This window comes from Bremia lactucae, linkage group LG3 (assembly GCF_004359215.1).
Source record: "Bremia lactucae strain SF5 linkage group LG3, whole genome shotgun sequence".
In the NCBI taxonomy this organism is placed as follows: Eukaryota; Oomycota; class Peronosporomycetes; order Peronosporales; family Peronosporaceae; genus Bremia; species Bremia lactucae.
The window spans coordinates 5,339,683-5,355,152 of record NC_090612.1 but is presented as its reverse complement, the minus strand read 5'-3'; the positions used below and the strand labels follow the sequence as shown (position 1 = coordinate 5,355,152).

At 46.5% G+C, this 15,470-nt stretch overlaps 3 protein-coding genes across 3 annotated transcripts; 1 reads left to right on the top strand and 2 right to left on the bottom strand.

Annotated features, from left to right (window-relative positions):
* Window positions 1–580: 580 nt before the first annotated feature.
* On the bottom strand, window positions 581–2,095 carry CCR75_004381 (uncharacterized protein; the record flags this gene model as incomplete). The annotated part of the gene is made up of 1 exon (XM_067962467.1): window positions 581–2,095. One exon carries the CDS (start codon window positions 2,093–2,095, stop codon window positions 581–583), a length of 1,515 nt encoding a protein of 504 aa, XP_067817522.1.
* A 179-nt stretch (window positions 2,096–2,274) lies between these two features.
* On the top strand, window positions 2,275–2,925 carry CCR75_004380 (uncharacterized protein; the record flags this gene model as incomplete). Its single annotated transcript, XM_067962466.1, has 1 exon — window positions 2,275–2,925. One exon carries the CDS (start codon window positions 2,275–2,277, stop codon window positions 2,494–2,496), a length of 222 nt encoding a protein of 73 aa, XP_067817521.1. The 3' UTR covers window positions 2,497–2,925.
* Window positions 2,926–3,395: 470 nt separating this feature from the next.
* On the bottom strand, window positions 3,396–5,055 carry CCR75_004379 (uncharacterized protein; the record flags this gene model as incomplete). The annotated part of the gene is made up of 2 exons (XM_067962465.1): window positions 3,396–4,897; window positions 4,956–5,055. The coding sequence occupies 2 exons, from the start codon at window positions 5,053–5,055 to the stop codon at window positions 3,396–3,398; spliced, it is 1,602 nt and encodes a 533-aa protein (XP_067817530.1).
* Between the last annotated feature and the right edge of the window lie 10,415 nt (window positions 5,056–15,470).

Genomic DNA, 15,470 nt, shown 5'->3' with positions numbered 1-15,470 from the left:
TAAAATTAAAATATTATAATATCCTACATTCAAGATTTGTCTATTTAACATATTCTTAGGTCACTTCCACGTGCGAAGCAACTGTTAAATAAAATTTTGTGACCTGAATTGTTTCTACCATTAGTCAAGCTAAAGACATACTCTTGACGAGCATTGGGTGAGCTTTGTTATTCGTCTGCCCCTTGAAACAGTTCTTCGTGTCGACAAAACAAAGTGCAAGAGCTGAAATTGTTTCCGTATTATGTATAAAACCGCGGGAACTGCGTCGCAGCTATGCTTCAGATGATAGGTACATGTGGCCACAGATCTACTTTCATCCTGGTTTCTTTTTGTTCGGTGCCTCATTTTGGTTTTGGTAAGGAGTTCAGCCTATTTCGCGACCTTTAATTTCGCTGCGTCATCAATGCAAACCATTTGACCTTTATCATTTGTTTATTTGCCGATTTCAAACGTACGCGGTTTTGCAATACGTTCATTAAATGATCAGACTGCTTTTTTGCCGATGAGTCTCGCTGGTGCGACAAGTTAACAGCTCTCAAGCAAATTATTAAAAACACGACACGATACAACAACGACTATTTCATCTTTTACTGAGTAGAATACATACTTCGTGCATCATGGTCAAATATTCAGCTGCATGCTTCGGCTGGAATATCAGGGCTGGCCGAAACCGCACTGACTTGACTCCACAGCCGCCGGACGCGACGCCTTTTCTTTTGATCACGCGAACAAATTCGTTGCGGATGGCTTCAGTTGGAAAGTCCATGGCCAAATACGTGCCTTGTCCACGCACATTGGACACGAGAGCGGGAAATTCGGCCGCCATATCAAACAGCCCTGCCTTGAGGTACTCCCCCGTGATACTGACATTTTCCAAAAGGTGATCACTTTCAAGCACATCAAGCACGGCCTTGAGAGTGATCATTTTAGAAGGGTCGCCCATCCACGTGTTAAAAATGCGGTAACTCTCCTTGAGACGAAACTCTCTTTTGGCATAATAGCCACCCGTCTGCATCTTTTTACTAAATGTGACAAGGTCAGGAGGGTTCTCAAGGTCCCAATGCTCATGAGCCCAGAACTTTCCGGTGCTGCCTCCCCCAGTCTGCACTTCATCGACAATAAACGCTACATTATATTTGGCCGCAAGGTCGCGCAATTGGCGGAAGAACAGTGGACTCGCGTGATTGTCGCCCCCTTCAGCTTGGATGGGCTCGACAATCATACCCGCGATGCGAGATTCCTCAAATTTTGTTCCTTTCGAACTGCGTATCAGAAGTCTCTCGACCTCATCGAGGCAGCGTGCTTCTTCGGCTTCATTAGCAGCCATATGGACGTCCAGAGGGTACTTAAGTTTTGGAAAGGACGCCACAGGCCAGTCAAATGCAGGGACATCTACCTTGTGAATCGCTTTTGAGTGGGTCGTTGATAGACACCCAAGCAGGCGGCCATGGAATCCTCCATAGAACGACAGAATACTTAATTTAGGCGTGCCTGGCATCCGGTGCATCATACACGTTTCCAAATCGTGCTCGGACGGTGGACGTCCGTCTCTTAAACGCGCTTGGAACCACATAAAAACCGCCTTATAAGCGTTTTCATTCGAGCAAGAGCCGCACATGAGCGTGTTGACGTCTTCAAGGCCGTGAGGCGCTACTCTAAGTAGCGTATTAGTGATGGAATCGACCCAATCAGCAGGAGGAAATACGCCAAGACATGGCCGCTGTGCCAGCATGGCTACGTTAGCCTTGTCACGCATGGCCTTGAGAATTGCAGGATGGTTGTAACCAATTGGCAACGACGCGATCTGGCCGTACACATCCAAGAAGCAGTTTCCGTCCACGTCTACAAGATAATTGCCCCTACTCGCTGCGTAGTCGGCAAAAAAATTGATCGCTCCCGTGTTTTGCATCTCGGCGAGACGTTGAAGCTGCTGCAGAGACTTTGGGCCGGGCACTTGGTCCGTCACGACCTCTGAGTTAGCATATTCCCTTGGGAAAGAAGGTGTGGGAGTTGCAGGGAGAGCGTGCGCGGAGGCAGCCACAAAGCGTCGCGACTGCAAGGAGCGATGATTGAAACAGCGCCGTAAAAGCGCCATTTAGGCGCTGATGTCGATTTAAGAGTGATGGTTGGATAAGGTTTTATTCCAGTATTCCAATACAGGACAAATATGGCGACCCCCCTTATGTCAAGTTCAATGAGTTTGATGAGCTTTTCCCTCCAAAATTTGATACATAATGCCAAAGATGATACATTTGCCGATTAAGTTTGCCTGGAATGGAGCTGGGCGAGGACGATGACATTTGTGCATTCGAGGCAACGTTAAGCTTAATGAAGGAGTGTGCGATCGACACCTTTAGCTCAGCAGATTTTTCTGACCTATTGGTCACCTTGGACGTCTCGAGCTCTTTTCAATTGGGCGAGCAGCCTTCTCAGTCTTCCTCTTTGAGTGGAAGGCCGTGCTATTTGCCCGACCATCTTGCAAGAGAAGCCTTGTAGGAAGCATCTCCTTGCATTACACCTCCAGTATTGCAAAACTCTAAGACTAGGAAAAGAAAACTGCAGGCTAACCCGGACAGGGCGTGCAACAACCTCCGCTTCGAGCTAGCCTTCCTACATGAAAGAGTAACGCAGTTGCAAGAAGAATTGCAAGCGCTTCAGCTGACTCAAAATGAAAGCAATTGCGGAGAAGATCCGCGGAGAAACGGGAGACAACCTCGCCCGTCGTTGCAAGTGCTTTGTGCGTGGGAGCGAATGGCCGACCAACAGTTGCGACGGCGCGAAGAGGCTGAGCGTGAGAATGCGCGCTTGAGACATTACGTTGAGCACCAGCGAAAGATTGCAATCGATTTAACAAAGCAACTGAGTAAAATAAAACATTTCCGAAGTCTTTGTTCTCCTGCCAATATGACTTTATTTTGTAGATGGCTGAGTGTGCTGAGGTCAAAGATGTCAGTGTCAAGGATAATCGGTTTACTCGTGTACTAGAGGAGACACGTACCACGTGTAGATTCTATGCTTGAGGAAACTGGCCTCGCAACGATGGAAATCCCGACAGAGGACGTGCACATTCGAGAAGGGCATGGCGGCATACTCATCGAGTTTTTTCGACTAAGGTACTTCCTTTTGAGCTTCATTAAAAAAAAATGATAAACGTTGTGGCAATGGGGAGCTCTACGAAAAAGCAGTGAGGGCCTGAAAGGTCTACAAGTGCGATTTTAAAAGGTTTTAATGCCGTTTGGTAGCCAAAAGCAACCCATAAAAAAATACCGAAAGTTTAAAAACGCCAATATATCGCAAACTAACGGAGTATTTGCCTTTAAATTTGGAGTAAAAAGCTGCGCCACCTAGTCTGTTTCACATAATTCCGAGGCCACACGCTACGAGGAGTTTCCTACTTACCGAACCATCACAATGTCGTCAATCTTGAGAATCATGCGCACACACTCCGTCGCCAGCGAAATCTCGCTCGTATTCACTAGAAGCGGTTGCAGCACGTTAAGCTCATACATATCACTAGTCGCTCCTTTGCGCACGTTAATGCCCATGCTCGTGTGTCCCTGCGCATGCTTCGCACGCAGCTCCGTGACAATAGCAATCGGGTGAAGACCAGCGTTCTCAGCAAGCGTGTATGGCACAATCTCCATCGCATCGGCGAAAGCCTGGAGACAGTAACTAGCCGTGCCTTCCAACGAACGACCATAAATACCAAGCTTTTGCGCTACCTGAATCTCCGGAGCGCCACCACCACAGATTAAAAAGCGCTTTTTAACCAGCGAGCGGACGACACACAACGCATCATGCAGCGAGCGTTCAGCTTCTTCAAGCACGAGCTTGTTTGACCCACGTACAAGAATCGACATGGTTTTTCCAGGATTCACAATCTCAGTCATTTTTACCACTTTGTGGCCCCCCACGGTTTCTTCTTGCACAAGCCCCGCCGTCCCAAGCTTATCAGGCGTCAAATACTCAATGTTTGCCACAGGCAGACATCCTAGCGTCGTAGCAATGTGTTCAATATCATTACGTTCAATGTCCGTAATCACACGGATGCCCATTTTTGCGAGAAAGTGGAGCGACAAGTCGTTCGTGGCATCGCGTAGAATACTCTTTTGAATCAACAGCACATTTACTCCAGACTTTTTCACTTTTTTGCAAAGATTTAAAATGTATTTGCGTTCTTCACGCAAAATACGATCCATGGCAGCATAGTCGTTAATTACGACATTACTCTCCATATCGGCCTTGGGGGCTGAAAGACAAAATTGGATCAAGGCAATCTTGGCATTTTCAATCGTTGTAGGAGCCCCGGCAGCCGCCGTCTTGTCAAATCCTTTACTAAAAACAAGTCCTTCCACGAGCTCTGAGTCATCAATGGTACCTCCTAGTTGCTTGACCACCCGAACTGTGTTCAAATCGACGTTTGTGGCCGTGGCAATGTCAATAACATTCAAGACGGCGTCCACGGCAATAGGCGACAAGCGATCTGTGTACTCGGAAATAACTTTAGAAGACAGCGACGTATTGACACAGTTGATCAGCTCTTCACGGTTCGCAAGTTCCACGGGTTTGGCCATTTTCGTAAGGATTTCCTCGGCCTTAATAGCAGCGAGCCCAAACGCCTCCGAGATATTAGTTGGATGTATACCTTTCAGCAGCAAATCTTCGCATGCACTTAGTAGGGCACCTGCGATAATGCAGACGCTAGTAGTCCCGTCGCCAGCCTCAATGTCCTGAGACTTGGACAGATCCACGAGCATTTTGGCCGTGGGGTGGTACACTTGCATCTGGCTCAAGATCGTCGCGCCATCATTTGAAATTATAACCTCCCCACTGCCTTGTTGAATCATCTTGTCCATCCCGCGTGGGCCGAGACTTGTGCGAATTGCATTAGCGATGGCTGAGAAGTGAAGGGAATTTAGAGGGCATCATATTGAAAGAGAAGCGAAAGCAAAAACCTTTCGCGGCGATGATGTTGGACATGCGCACGTCCTTTTCCTTCTGCTTTCCACGTAGGGTCTCGCCCATTGGGCGCGCAATTGTCGCGGGGATTGCCATGTTCTGCTGAGTAGGACCTGAGGAACAGAGAAATCTTTGGCTGGGCGGGGCAAACACTAATTGTTAATGTGCACCACATCAAGTAGTATTTTGAAAGGTGCTCCCGCTTTTACTTTGCAAACAACAAAAACAAAATCAAAAGGTGTGCGAACAGAAAACATGACCTCATCTGGTTCCGCGTAGTGGAAATGGTCATGTCGGTTGTCCACTTTATAAAGAGACCCTAGATGATCTCCAAATTCGAAGTCCGGTAGAACAACTAGGCTGAATACGCGACAGCATCATAGAAGGAAATTTACAGCATATGAAATTCTATGCAAGCATGAGAATTCAGTGAACGTACAAGACCACCTACGCTCACAGCCGGCACTTAATGATTATCTGGCAAATATGTCTCTTACGAGTGACCCGACTCGCGTCCCAAGTAGTCTTCCAGTCTCATGAATATTGCCTATATGATGTTGCTTGGAGCGGAAGCTCACCCGGCTTGAACCCAGTCCGTGTGGTAAAGAGTCTACTTTAGTCCTCCCCGTTTTGCATTGACAGAAACGCTCGGTTGTTAGCCTTGATCCATTTTTAGCCTTCATAAATGAAGTAATGCAATGGAATTACGCAATAAAGTTCTCGTACCTTGCATGGTGGCCGTGTCCGCTATGCAAGGAACGAGAAATTTATTACAATGGTGCTAGTTGAAATCAGCATTCAGTAGCTTATAAAGGTCGAGACGCGGCACCAAACAAATTGAAATCCGGTAGCATGTAATTCTGTGAATTTGACTATGTAATGGCTATATGAAACGAAATTGTTCATTGTGGTTGCGTCGTATAAGCAAAAAGGGCCCAATTAGGCTCGTAAAAGCGTGGGCTCTAAAAAGAGAATTTGCGTGCGTCCGCCGGTCGCATCCTACCAGCTTCGGGACAGAAAAGCGCTCAACCCAGTTCTCGTAGGATGCGTACGCATCCTACGAGACAGCTCGATCGTAAACGCATTGCCTTGGCAATGTAGAACACGAAACGGGCCGATATACCTGGACAGTAATTTACTATTACCCAAATTCGTAAGGCTTACCGTAGACAGTAGGACTAGATCGTTAAGATTAAATGAAAGAACGTTTGCTCTTCCAATTTCGTCAGAGTTCCGTTTCTGTCGTCCGCCGCATCAGCGATGGATTCCTGTACGAACGGACCACTCCCTCTCTAGCCAGCAGAAATTCTCCTTCTGACTCGGTTTTGTTTTTGTCTTCAGTGCGACCGGTGCGCACTACGGCGATGTCGTTCTTCTCACTAGTGATAGCATCATTGTTCTCACTTATATTATTGTTTTCGATGCTGAGTCTTTCAGCATCGTTATCAAAGTCAGTAATAGCATTATCGCTATTGCTGATATTTGTTCGACTCTGATTGCAAATTGTAGGTGTCGAGTGAAAATATTTCGATTGCTTTTCCAAAGAAGCCTTATGCATGACCTTATGATGGATGACATCGCACTGCCTCACTTATAGGCCAATATCTTATTGCACAATACTTTGTGGTGGGCATGAAATCTCTTGTATCTCTTGCGGGATAGTTCGATGGTGAGAGAATCCAACATCCTCCTGCACCTTAAAATTGAGTATAATACATCCTTAAGATTTGTTCAAATACTGATGAATTGTGCTCAATCAACCTAACGCGGCCATCCGACAGAAAATGAGGAACAATCCGTAGGAACGCCGAGTGGCATGCCATATATTTCCATAAGAGCTGCGAGAATATCCCACGAAAAATTTGCTTGTCGTCGATTCAACGAATAAGAACGTACATATAAACTTGATAACATAGTTGTCAATAGCCAGACCAAGAGACGCTTGAATAATATACAGAAGCGCGACGAGCGCTTAAGATGTCAACTTAAGTTAACGTGGGCAAATATCCTTTGCCTAATGTGTCACTCGCGCAGACGAGATACTATAATTGGAATTCTTTTGAAAGTATAATATTCAAGTGGAACCGGCAACACTGTTTAGTGTGGAAAAGTTGGTTCCGATGATAACGTTAGTATTATAGCTCTCAAACTGTGAGCGAACCAACGGATGCAACAAAAAAGCGAGGCCGCTTTTGCAGATTCTACAACGCAAAGAACGCCTTTTCCAATTTTCTCGATCATATAGTGTGACATTTTTTTGTAGAGAGAAACCCGAACCCGTGAAATCTGTCAACATGAAAATTCCATAATGACAGCTAAAAAGCTCTAGAGCTAAATCCCCTTAACCTCACGGTGGTTCGAGAAGCTTTGAACAAGAAAACGCTTCTCACCACTCGAATCCGTCAATGGATGTAAAGAGGGAGGAAAAATCGAGTTCGCCTCGTTTGACGAACCCAAATCAACATCGTGATTTGGATCACACCCTTTATTATTTGAGGGAGGACATTGATCGCAAGCGATCCCGTCGTCGCGAGTTGGCGGTTACGGTTGATAATGTATCTCGTGACGAGTTGCGAAATTGTGCGCAGATTGCGACTGAACAACTGGCGAACGAAAGGACACATCAGTCCCTTCAAAACGAGCTGGTTACAGCTCGTCAGAAGATCTCTTCCTTGGAGAAAAGGGTGGATCGTCTGGTCAAGAGAATCAGACTCCGTTTCGAGACAATAAATCTTTGGCTCGAAACCATCAGGCTTTGGCGGATGCAAATGACCGTTCCGGTGTAATCCGGAATCGAAAGAAGCCTCGTACTAAAGGTGCGGGCGGAGACCCCCAACAGAAATCGTAGGATGCGTACGCATCCTACGAGGCAGCTCGGCCGATATGCCTGAGCAGTAATTTATTACTACCCAAATTCGTCACTGCATGTTTTGGTAGGTTTACCGTAGACAGTAGGACTAGGTCATTATCATTAAATGAAAGCTTGTTTGCTCTTCCATTTTTGTCAGGGTTTCGTTTCCGTCGGTCGACCGCATCAGCGATAGAATCCTGTACCAAACGAACCACTGCTTCTCTAGCCAACCGGAAATTACCTGCTGACTCGGTTTTATTTTTATTTACAGTGCGACCGACTCGCACTGCGAGATATCAATCTCTTCACTATTGAGAGTATTATCGTTCTCATTAATAATACTGTTTTTGATGCTGAGTCTTTCAGCATCGTTATCAACGTCAGTAATAGCATTATCGTTGTTACTGAGTTTGTCCGCTTAAATGTTAATTAAATTAGCATTGGTATCCTTCGCATCGACCTTATGCTAATGCGTGATGGTCAAGAGCTAGAAGGTTCTTTGCTGGAGCGAGTCCCTCCCCCTCCCTTGAACATGAGTCACTCTCAAACATGGTAAGTATACGTTGGTGGCGGATTCCACTCCCGAAAATGGTGTATGTTTTGTAGACGAATGCACTGAGTTGTTGATGGCAAACTCTACCATCGGCAACACCTCGCATCAACTCTTAAGAAAGTGGACGTATCCACGAAGTATCTCTCCAAAAATACGTTTGCACGCTTCGTCTGACCATCTGTTTCAGGATGATCAGAAGCTGATATTTTCAACTGTGTTCCAAGTGATTTGAACATAGATTGCCAAACTTCCGCCGTGAATCTAGGGTCTCGATCTGAGACCAGTTTGCGGGGTAACCCATGGGGTTGAAATACCGTGTCAACAAAGATACGAGCACAGCCTTTGGAAATGCTCGACTCCGAGACTGCAGCAAGATGTACCATTTTGCTGAAACGATCGACAAAAACAAGAAAACCATTGCTCTTATGTTTGTGGTTGGGAAATCCGAAGACGAAGTCCATGGATAGAGACTGCCAACACTCTGCCGGGACAGGCAGAGGCTGTACGGAGCACGCCATGAAGCAATGGCATTCACCCGTTGACATACTTCGCAAGCACGTATGAACTTGTGGACGAAATCATACTGAAAAGACCTAACTGACGTCTGCGATGACACTTATTGGTGCATCGTGGCACTCATACATGATGCGCTAACGCAGATTATATGTGGGGATGACGACACGAAGTGTGTCGCCAGCAATGGCTGTGTAACATAGTAACCCGTTGCGTGATTTGCGGAGGATCTATACAATCTCGACAATCCTTTTAAGTATTGCTGGGAAGGAATTTTAAAGTAATCCATCACACTTCTAAGAGCCTTATCTTTTTGATAAGCTCTTTTAACATCGTCGAGTAATGTGACGACAGAACACTTATTGTTGCAACAATGGCATTATGCCCACTATTGATTTGCGCAGCCGGAGTGAAATCGGGCCGACGCGAAAGGGCATCAGAGTCGACGTTAAGTCGTTCCGGTTTATGCTCCACGGAGAAGTTATACTTCGCGAAGAAAAACAACCATCGCCATTATTTGCGAGAGGTGTGGACTGCTTACGCCGTGCGTAAAGATGCATGGTCCGTCTATACAATAAACGTACATCTCCCAAGAAATAGACTCTAACCTTGGCCAGTGCATATTCATGGAAAGGAGTATTTTGTCATGGACCAGATAATCACGCTCAGCTGATTCCAGCTGACGCCACTGATAGCAGACGACGTGCTTTGCGCTGTCTGTGTCATGTTGCATTATAGCACAGCCGGTTGCAATATCGCTGGCGTCACAGACCACATAAAAAGGTCGGTCTTGGTCAGCAATCGCCAGGATTGGGGATAGCATCAAGCTTTGCTTGATACTCTCACAGGAACGCTGACAATCACCGCTCCATGACCACTTTACATTTTTCTTTAACAAAGAAGAAAAATGTATTGTCGTTTCGGCATAATTGCGTGAGTACATCTGCAGGTACGCCTTTAAGCCGAGGAACTATAACAGTCCTTTCACATCGATTGGCACAGGCCAATCGGTGATCGCCTTGGTCTTTTCTAGATCCGGGCGCACACCGTGTTTACCCACGATGCACCCAAGAAGTGGTATTTCGCTTGTAGCGAATATACACTTCTTGAGATTTGCATACAACTTGTGATTACGCATAAGCGTAAGAACCTTTTGGATGCAGGCACGATGTACTTCAAAGTCCGACTTTCCGTTCATGGCTCTGCTATGATCGACGACATCATCAAAATATCTCGGTGCGAAATCCCGCACCGATCTCAACAGATTGTTTACACATCTGTTAAATGTTACAGGGGCATTACTGAACCCCTGTGGCATAACAAAGCCACTCCCATAGCAAGCCGCTTGGGGTCTTACTGCTGAAAACGGGATATCTTGTTCACGCATAAGGATCTAGTAGAATCCATCCATCAGAGCCGTTGACATAAATATAATACTCTTTGACATACCTTCAATGATTACGTCGATTCGAGGTATCGGCGTTTCAGCCGGAACCGTTACAGCGTTCAGTTTATTTAATGCATGCACAATCCGCCATCCTCCTGTTGCTTTACGCCCACAGAGGGTCGGAGAGCTATGTGGGAAATTTGATTTTCTCACGTGGCCCGCTGCTAAGCGATCGTCAAAGAATTTTCGATCTCTAATACTTGTTCACGAGGCAATGGCCACTGCTCCATGATACAGTGTTTCGAAGCTGAAATCAGGTCGATTTTATTTTGAGTGCCTTTCATTGTTAGGCAACTCGCACGGTACGGATTCAGGGAACACATCTCTAAATTCGATCAATATATAAAGGATTCGTCTTCAAAGACTCCCAGGATTGGGACGTACAACGTTCCATTCGAGTCTTTTCATCGAGGACACTTTTGTCAATCGATGAGCTGCTGGAAACCCTTTCGTTCTCAGGAAATACTATTGTCGACCGAATATCGGCCACGTAGTTGTCATATGTGACAAGTAGGCAGATCTGCTTAAGCTTGCCCCTACGCAATCACGCAAGAACCGTCTCGATTCAAGTGTTGGCAATTGAGTAATTTCCGAATTCAACTTGGAGACGCTATTAGATCAAGTGTATAAGCGCCTAATTTTAATTCATTGTTTACTAAAACATTTACTGTCTCAGTTTCCTATTTGGAACTTATTTCCAAAGGTACCTGGAAACATTTGACCACAAGTTACCGGGGACTTATTCCCACAGATTCTTGGGGACTTATTCTCTCAAGCTTTATTTGGGGAGTACCCCCCCCCAACTGCCTCAAGCTGTGGTTGCGCTACCACAGCGAGATCCTCTACGATCGACTCTTTAGTCGATCTAGGACTTTCGCACTGTCTATTATAGACGGGCACTGCATATTTTCTTGGATGTTGCTTCCAAGCACGCATCCTTGTATCGAACCACTCAACTTTTTCGCGTGGTCGAACTTCGACGCTGCATGTGCTTGTGCACAGCCGTCGGGATCCAACTCTCCAATATGTTTGGTATTCGCACTGAGGTCTTGTGCAGTCATGCAAACGACCTACTTACAAGTGAGGTCATCGCACTAATCCAAAAATGACATCAAATTTGTCATTTAAATTTAGTACGATGAAACCATTATCGTACCGCTTACCTTTTAACGTGTATTAGACACCAGGTGCACGTTTCCTTACTGTTACAGATGCGCCTGTTGTTAGGCGCACTGTCATCCTCGTTAAATGGATATCGCGCACAATAAATTTGAGTCTGCGATCTTCTAGAGATTGGCGTCAAATAAAAATTTCGACGCCCCACAATCGACTAAAGCCTCAAGTGGCAATTCATTTGACACTTTTATTTTCAGGGTGATGAGGTTGACCTCATCCCCGGGGGCAGTTACGCACCAATGTTTGTGTGAAGAAACAACTTTCGTCAGAAGGCCTGCGATGACGTTGCTGGATCAGCGCTCCGCACTGACTGACCCCGACCATTTTTTGACGATCCGTCTCGTCGTTGCGATTTCACAACAGCGTCGAATCCGCATCCTCCCCTGTTCCTAGCGAGAGGTCTGACTTTTTGCTCAGTGTATTGAGGCACTGGCCGTGGGGCACTACACTCATAGACGTAGGGGCCCGTCTTTTGACAACGATTACATTTTTGTAATCGTTTGTAACTTGAAGAGCGAGGCTTCTTGCTCTCTACATACTAGAAATCCATGGGTTCAGGACCTCTGTTTCCTGTCGTATCGGAGAACGATAAGTTCCAAGGTAAACGAAAGCCTGTTTAAGACTGAAGTCCTCCTGTCCCGCTATATAGATCGCTTGGTCTAGCGACTCTAGTTCAAGCCGGAATAGGTGGGTAATAACAGGACCGTCTGCAACAGCTTTAATAAACAGGTTTGTTCATAATTGGATGATTCACAATATAACTGACCAGATATCGTGTGTGCTGGACATAAACGTGAAGGTCACGTTTGCCCTGCTTCAGATCCCGGAGCTCGGCTCGAGCCCTAAATTTGGCACGTGGCGGATCAAATGTTATTCTTAGCCGGGTGTTAAGGACCTCATACGACCCAAAACCCAATGGTTCGTGAAGCTTGGGCTCTATAGTCCAAGATTTGGCACGTCCAACTAAGATCGACATGCCAAATTTCACTCAGTACTGATACGGCGAGCTTCAATGGCGTCGTCTAATTCGACGAACCATCTTAAAAGGGAGTCGATTTCGACTGCCTTAGACTTAAATATTTCGATCTTGAAGCATTCGTCGACGCGGCTGCGTCGGCATATTAGCAGCATCTGTCTCACCCTGTTCTCTCAACACCTCCGCGTGTTGAGAGCCTTGCTGGTGAAGCAAGGCTACCTTCTCTCGGGCCCCGTCGAATGAACTCGGCTATGGCCGCATGCTGTACATCTTTCTCGGAGAATACAGCATGGCGCCAACGGCTGGCCCGCCTACGACCAAAATCATTCGTTCGATCGCTCTCCATTCAAGATCACTTAAATGAGTAAACCCTTTACGTGTGGCTTAAAGCTTTTTTTTGAGGGGCTAGAAACCCCCCTCCTTCTTCATCCAATGTGTCCATGTTGGATGGAACGTGCGTAGGTCGTTTAAACGGACTAAGAATTGCTACCAGGTGTAACGGGACACCTTTCACTAGATCGGATTACCTTAAACTGATTACAGTGTAGGTGAGGTGCCTCGAAACTTCACGTACACAAAGGTACAGCGGAAGGTTTCTTATGAAGCGCAGGGCAGTGTCTTTAGCTTAAAGGTCTAGAGTAAGGATTTAGAATAGAAGCAAAGTAAAACTGTATTTATATATTTAGTGCCCTACGTAACGCTTCTATCTACTACTGAACTTAATATATTAATAACCAACTAAGTATGACGCCTCCTTGCACACCGCACATTCGTGTCTTATAACAATTGGCGGGGTTGATTTAGACTAAAATTACTCAATCAAAAAAGCTAATGTATTGTTGCATCATCTATTACCAAATTTTGTAATATTATAACTATTTTAGTCAAAATAAATAAAGATCATAATTTGTACTTTTGTATTTATTTCCTCACATCGGAAATAATATTTAATGATTCCTCTTATAGAAAATAATACTTATATAACGGGACAACCCGTTACATACACGGCTGAAAGCTTCGTGTCTTTTAAAACCTCAAAGTATCTCGGCAATGCCGCTTCGCTTTCCTCGATCTTCGCTTTCCTCGAAGCCCATTGGCTACAGTGACAGAACCAAGCAGCACCGCAGTGGGTAGACGCTCCAACCACACAGAGCGCCGTGTCATCAGCTCTCATGGAGCCCTGACACCAGCACGACCACCCCTCGTGCTGGCGCTCATTCAACAACATTACGCAGGTCGGTGTGACCTTTTCACACCGACCCTATACGCTGGGCTTCAAGCCACCGCTGACTTAACAAGCAGTGACTCGGGCAACGGCTGCCAACCCGGCAGCACGAAGACCACTAACCCTGTCACATCGGGCACTGGTGCGACGCGGTGGACGCCAAGTTACCACGCGATCGAAGCTACAGCCGTCGCTCGACTCGTTGCCGGCATGCCCACAACTCCCGCTTCGTGCTTCCGGCGGTCACAACGTCCTTCGTCACCTCCACCTCCAGCGTCGTCGTCATCGCCTCAACAGAGCGACAATCTCGGACGATAAACGTGAGCAGTCCATTAATGTAAAACGGTGTCTCACCCGTACTGGCGTAGACACTGTTGTTTATAGCGAACTCCACAAAGATCAATTGCTTGCTCCACTCTTTGAGAGTTGATATAGTGCGTAAGACATCCGCCCCGACCCGATTGGCACATTCTGTTTGGCCATCGGTCTGGGGATGATCTGCGGTCAACATGTGGAGCTTGCTACCTAGCAGCTCGAACACATGTCGCCAAAACCAGACGTAAACGTGGATCCGGTCCGATACTATCCCGGGCATCCCGTGTAGTCGGTAAACATGATCCAGGAACAAGAGAGCTACATCCTTGACTGTGAACGATGTTTTAGCAGCTCGAACACATGTCGCCAAAACCAGACGTAAACGTGGATCCCGGTCCGATACTATCCCGGGCATCCCGTTAGTGTAAACATGATCCAGGAACAAGAGAGCTACCTCCTTGACTGTGAACGATGTTTTAGCAGCTCGAACACATGTCGCCAAAACCAGACGTAAACGTGGATCCCGGTCCGATACTATCCCGGGCATCCCGTTTAGTCGGTAAACATGATCCAGGAACAAGAGAGCTACCTCCTTGACTGTGAACGATGTTTTACATGGTGCTAAATGCACCATCTTGCTCAGTCTGTCTACAAAGACGCGCCATCCTTAGACGCAGTCTCGTTTGTGCGCAGCCCGAATCTAAGTGGGGAGGGCCCCTCACTATGCCCGGTGCAAAAAAGTGACATTGTTTCGTCAATATGACGATGACCCATGAGGGTATCATCTCAAAGACAGAAACATGTCCTAGTAACCCTGCCGGTTTAGCAGTGGTCAATAAAACTACGTTTTGTGGCCGACCTCTCGGCGGTATTATAGGCGAGTTTGATGCTAAAAGCGTGCGCGAGGCACAACGCTTTGTGGATGAGCGATTAGCCATCACACGTAAAGTCCTTGACGCAATAACAAGCGCACAGGACAAGCAAAACGACGAGCACCGTCCGACCCTTATTATCGGGCGGCATGCCAAATATGAAGTCCAGACTTACTGACATCGACAGTTGGCTGGAATCGGTAGCGGCTTCAGTGGAGCACTGCTGGACGGTGCAGGCTTAATGCGCTGACACTGTTCGCAAGAGCGAATGTAGTTAGCCACCCATCTATATGGATGTGGCCACCAAATTCCTCTGACACTCGTAAGAATGTCTCTTCACGGCCCAGATGCCCACTAGATGGCGCATCATGGAGCTCGTGAAGAATCATCAGCTTAAAATTTGTGTCATGAAGCACATAGATTCTCAAGGGATCACAAGGTGACAGCTGTTGCTATAACAGGCATCGCTATAGCTAAGCTTTCAGGTGCGACGGAAGGGAAACCTTTCGTCGACCGAAGTGATCCAACAGCAGGCGACAATGGTCGTCCTGACTGTAGCTCTCTTTTATCTCAGAGGCCAATG